Genomic DNA, 6,000 nt, shown 5'->3' on the forward strand with positions numbered 1-6,000 from the left:
TATATATATATATATATATATATATATACATATATATATATGTATATATATATATATACACATATATATATATATGTATATATATATATATAAAATGTTTATTTATGTTTGAGGAGGGGAGGGGCAGAGAGAGAGGGAGACACAGAATCCGAAGCAGGCTCCAGGCTCCGAGCTGTCAGCACAGAGCCCGACGCGGGGCTCGAACTCGTAAATCGTGACATCATGACCTGAGCTGGAAGTTGGATGCTTAACAGACTGAGCCACCCAGGCACCCCTATCCTGCCCTTTGTATTATCCCTCTCCACAGCCAGTCCTTAACAAAGGATTTGGGGGCGGGGGGTAGCAAAGGCCCTGAGAAGAGGGAAAGCGTACTGGCCTCTAGGGTCATCTGAGTGGATGGCTAAGACGGGCTCGCAGGAGGTCCCAGCTATCATGGAGGAAGGGAGAGCGGCCTGGGTGGAGTGTGGGGTGGACAGGCTGCTGGGATGCCCACAGCCATGGGAGGACTCTGAGCCCTCTGCTGTACTGCCCTCGTCAGCTGGGTGCCCCCCGCTGTGCCACGCGCAGGTTATAATCAATTGGCAAGCACATTGAATGACTGATTCCTGAGCCTGCCCCTCCCCCCACTCCACGTTCTGTACTAAGAACATGGACATCAGATTCTCCTCTTGGCTCTCCAGGAAGAGTTCCCTTCCCAGGCTCCTCTAGGCCGAGACTTATCAGGCAATCTGTGCTCTGCCCAATCCTTGGCCTGAGCGTTGGCCCTCACAGTGACTACCTCTCTCTCCTCTGCAGGAGCCAGGTTGAACTCACCAGTGATTCACGTAAGAATCAAGGTCCTGTAGCCACAGAGCCAGACAAGGATCAAAGTCCTATGGGCCCAGGGCCTCTGAAAGATCAAGGTCCTGTGATCCAAGATCGTCCAAAAGATCAAGGCCCTATGGTCCCAGAGCCTCTGAAGGGTCAAGCTCCTGTGGTCTCGGGGCCTCTGAAAGATCTAGGTCCTGTGGGCCCCGCACCAGTTAAGGATCGAGATCACGTGGCCCCTGAGCCTTTAAAGAATGAAGGGTCTGTGATCACAGCACCAGTAAAGGAACAAGGTTCCTTGGTCCCGGTGCCTCCAAAGAATCAAAGTCCTGTGGCTCCAGAAATAGTTAACGATCAAGGTGCCATGGTACCAGAGCCTCCAAAGGATCAAGGGCCCATGGTCCCAGCGCCTGTCAAAGATCAAAGCCCCGTGGTCCCTGAGCCTGTGGATCAAGGTCCCATGGTCTCAGCACCTGGCAAAGATCAAGGTCCTATGGTTCCAGAGCATCTGAAGGATCAAAGTGCCACGGTCATAGCACCTATAAAGAATGAAAGTCCTGTGCTCTCTGAGCCTGTAAAGAATCAAGGTTTAGTGGTTCTGGAGCCAGCCAAGGATCAAGGTGGAGTGGCCCCAGAGATTCTGAAGGATCACGATTCTGTGGTTGAGGCACATGTAAAGAATCAAGGTCCTGTGGTCCCAGCACTAGTCAAGGATCAAGGTCCCATGGTCCCAGAGCCTCCAAAGAATCAAGATCCCGTGGTCCCTGAGCCTGTGAAGAATCAAGTTCCCATAATCCCGGTGCCTCTGAAAGATCAAGACCTTCTGGTGTCACCACCAGCAAAGGACCAAGGTCCTGTGGTCCCTGAACCTCTGAAGACTCAAGGTCCCAAGGGCCCTCAGCTGCCCACTGTCTCACCTCCACCCCCAGTCATGATCCCAACTGTCCCCCACGCGGAATATGTTGAGAGTTCCCCTTGATACTCACCCCTCGACACGCCAAGGAAGGATCTGGCGGTGGAAGTGCTCCCTCCCAGGGGCAGCGAAGACACATATTTAATCTGCATGAAACACGCACTGTATAGTCTTGCTGGGATCTAATAAAGCTGGTCCCTCTGGCGCAGTAGTGTCTCTGGCTCTACTTGAGTGTGTGCGTGTGTGTGTGCGTGCGTGCGTGCACGTGCGTGCGTGCCATGCACATTTACAAGAGGGCACGCGGGACTCTGCACGTATCCCTCTGGGGCAGATGAGTCTGAGAAACCCCCAGCTCTGTGAGTAGATAGTGTAAGATGGGAGGGGGTGGGAGTTGTTAGGAGATGGAGGGCAGGATCCCATGATGAGGATGTGGGGCAGAACAATCCTGTGTCTCTCCTCCACTCTCACTCCCACAGCGCCTCACTTCTGACACCATACGTGAAACAATTAGCCGACACCAGCTGGGTGTCCTGCGATGCGACTCAATTCTGACAGTATCCACCTGGGGATAGCGTCAGACCCCACAGGTTTTAAGGACTCAGCCCCACACGATTGCCCCCAGGCCCCCATTGCAGATGCCACTTGAAGTCCCAGGCTGTAATTTATACTTCTGACTGCAGGATATCGATTGGGATCTCCACAACCCCCTACTGGGGTTCAAAAATTTGCTGGAATGTCTCACAGAACTCAGGGCAACACTTACTTCCGTTTACCGGTTTATCATTAAAGAATAAAGGCTATAGATGAACATCCAGATGGAAGAGATGGAAGAGAAGGGGGAAGAGGCGTGAAGTTTCCATGCCGTCACCGGGCTCACCACCCTCTCAGTACCTCCAGCAACCCAGAAGCTCTTAGGCATGGTCAATTATTAACTCAATATCCAGCCCCTCTCCCATTCCCAGAAGATAGGGGTAGGACTTAAAGTTCGAGCTTCTAATCATAGCTTAGTCTTTCTGGCGACCAGCACCCAACTGGAAGCTATCCAGGAGACTACCAAGAGTTGCCTCATTAAAACAAAGGACAGTCCTATCATCTAGGGAATTCCAAGAGTTTTAGGAGCTCTGTGCCAGGAACCGGGGAGGGAGACCAATGCATATATTTCCTATTATCTCACAGGTTGGGTCCCATGACCGCCTAGGAACAGGTACCAAACCACAGCAGGCTGAGCCCCATATTGGTCAGAGTTAAAGCCCAAAGAGGAGAGAAGGACAGGAACCCAGCGGATCCAAGGTAATTCTGGGTGACTGTTTTTCATCAAGGGCTCAGGCCTAAAGCTCATCCAGAGGACATGCTTCTTGAGCAGACCAGGCCTCTAATCAGAAGAGTCCCAGGACACTCATGAGGGTAGAACCTAACATCTGCTGATCCCCCTTCAGTATCCAGGACAGCTCGGCCAAGACTTCTAAAACAATGCCTGAGGACCCTTGTACATTTTCAAGTCTGTTTTCCTTAGCACCCACTTTATCTCGCTCATCGTTGGGCGTTGAAGTCACATTGGCAAAGAAGCCTCAGTCTTGCGGCAATAAAACGTGGTGTGGGATGAGGCCCCGGGACAACTGAAGGGGTGGCTTTGAGAGGACAGTGAAGAGAGAATCCTTGGTGGGGGCAGCCAGGAAGGCTTCTCGGAGAAAGTGGCCATGGAGTACAGACAGCTTGGGCAGGGGCTATGAAGGGTGTGGGTACAAGGCCGGGGTAAGCCCCTTCTGGAAGTCCTTGAATGAAAGGAACCGTATTTGCATGAGAGCTTGACCAAGGGGTGTGGCAGGTCTCTGGGGCAGAAGACTGGGACCAGGCTGAGGTGACCAGTTCTCTGAGCCTGAGGGCTTGAGGGAGGGCGGGGGGGGGGGGGGGTTGGGGGGCGGTGTGTGAAGAACGCTGGGGGACTGCCAGCAGGGCTGAAGCTCCACCTTGGTCAGAGATAAGTCCTGTGAAGACAGCCCCCCTGTAATGGCCACAATAGCCTCAGAGTCCTCAGGATCCTGGGGGCATCAGGGGAGCTCCGCCCATTGCCCCCACCAAAGCTAAGGAGCACTCGAAATCTTTTAGGGCACTTAAGACCCATTATGGGCACATAACCCCTTTTAAAGGTCTCTCTTGTTTTTTTAAGTTTTTAAAAGTTTATTTATTTATTTTGAGAGAGAGAGAGATTGTGAGCAGGGGAGGGACAGAGAGAGGGAGAAAGAATCCCAAGCAAGCCCCAGTCAGTGCAGAACCCAGTATGTGGCTCCAAGCCATGAACTGTGAGATCATGACGTGAGCTGAAATCAACAGTCAGATGCTTTACCTACTGAGTCACCCAGGTGTCCCTTGAAGATCTCTTTCTTTTATTATTATTATTTTATTTTTCATTATTTTTTAAATATAATTTATTGTCAAGTTAGCTAACATACCGTGTATACAGTATGCTCTTGGCTTTGGGAATAGATTCCCGTGATTCATCACTTACATACAACGGGTTTTTTTTTTTTTTAATAATTATTTATTTTTGAGAGAGAGAGAGAGAGACAGAGCATGAGCAGGGGAGGGGCAGAGAGCGAGGGAGACACAGAATTCGAAGCAGGCTCCGGGCTCTGAGCTGTCAGCACAGAGCCCGACAAGGGCTCAAACCCATGAACTTCGAGATCATGACCTCGGCCGAGGTCAGATGCTCAACCGGCTGAGCCACCCAGGTGCCCCCCATACAACAGTTTTTAAACGGCTCCTTTTAAGGTAGCTCAGCTTGGTTGTTAGAAACCATCACAGGAAGTGCTGATGACTTCCAAAGAGTCGGTTTTTTGAGCAACTGGCCCCAAGCCTACCTCCTCACTCCACTCGGGGCCAGGCCAATGACAGCACCATCTCTGAGGCGCAGAACATCCAGGAGCAGATGTCCAGGAGGCCCCTGGCTACCAGGGCTCCATCTCTGAAGGAACAGCTGCCTGGGAGTGAGCCCCACACGGGGGGAGGCTGAGCTCTCCCAGTGACAGTGTCACAATGGAAGAGAAGGGGGCCCAGTTCAAAGCTCTGGAGACTTTCAAAAGGGAGGACGAGAGGTGCACAGAGGACGCTGAGAAGGCTGGCCCAAAGCTGTAAGAAGACCCCAGGGGCCTTTGGTGCCAGGCCCGTGACGCCCAGTGTCAAAGGCCGAGAGATAGTGCAGATGGGGACACGGCAGCGGCTGCCGGGTCTGGCAGCTTCGGCTTTCGAGCTGGTGGACCTGGGCCCCAGCCCAGCACCAGCCACCTCAGTTTCCTCCCTTGCAAACCCCTCCGACTGGAGATCCTGAGGCAGAAACCCTCCAGCCCAGGGCACCTCCAGCTCTGCATGGGAAGAGGGCCCAGTGAGGGAGGTGATGGCCAAGGCCTCCCATCCAGGGCTGAGGCGGGGAGAGGCGGGAAATGAACTGGACTCTCGCGGCCCTTCTCAGAAGCAGACTTCATTCCAGGCCTGGTCCTTCCCAGCTGCAGCCATTTCCCCTCCCCGCCCTCCCCCAGCACCTCCAGCCCCCCTTCTCCCTCCTGCTGCTGCACCTCCAATCCAGACGAAGGACCCCGCTGCCTGCCACTCTGCCGGCACTGACACCACGGCCCCCAAGGGCCTGGCTGAGGGGGCCAGGAGGGATAGGGATGGTTGGGTGCTGTCTGCAAGGGGAGTCTCTGGTTCCGGCCCAGGGCCGAACCCAGGGTGGCCTGCGTCTGAGCCCGGATGGATCCGAGACTCAAGCCCAAGGATGCCCAAACTCAGCCCGAGGATCCCCCAGCCTGGCTGGGAACCTTCCAGCCAGGATCCCACCCTGCCCTGGGATGAGAATCACTGAGCCCCAGCCCCAGCTCGCCTGTTTGGGATTTTCTCTCCCTCTCTCTGCCCACCCCCCGCTCGTGCTCTCTCCCTCTCTTCTCTCAAAAGCAGTAAGTACACTTTTAAGAAATAAAAAATTAAAAAAAGGCTTCTGTCAGGTAAAAAAAAATATCCCTGTCGACCAACTCGTAGCAGAGAACCAGCAACTTCACAGGCTTCAAGAGAAGTTGCGAGAAGAGAAGTTGCGAGAGCAGTCTGTACTGCTCTCTCTCCGCCAAGAGAAAGCACACTGCTTCCACCATTCTCCATACAGGAAGAGGAAAGAAGTTACTTGCCGATACATAGTTTCACATCAAGTGGCTTAAAACATGCACATTTGCTCCCACAACAAAAGCCACGCCTAGAATAGCGACTGCAAGGGGCAGCATCCTCATCCGAGTAAG

General features: G+C 53.2%; 1 protein-coding gene across 1 annotated transcript in view; it reads left to right on the top strand.

The window, feature by feature from the left end:
• The window catches only part of MAP6 (microtubule associated protein 6), a 77,093-nt gene extending 75,165 nt beyond the window's left edge, over positions 1 to 1,928 (top strand). The window contains exon 4 of the mRNA XM_045483961.1: positions 796 to 1,928. Coding sequence (XP_045339917.1) covers positions 796 to 1,786 — 991 coding nt within the window. The 3' untranslated portion in view covers positions 1,787 to 1,928. The remainder of the gene's footprint in view (positions 1 to 795) is intronic.
• The last annotated feature ends 4,072 nt before the right edge of the window (positions 1,929 to 6,000 follow it).

The sequence above is a fragment of the Leopardus geoffroyi genome, chromosome D1, assembly GCF_018350155.1.
Source record: "Leopardus geoffroyi isolate Oge1 chromosome D1, O.geoffroyi_Oge1_pat1.0, whole genome shotgun sequence".
NCBI lineage: Eukaryota > Metazoa > Chordata > Mammalia > Carnivora > Felidae > Leopardus > Leopardus geoffroyi.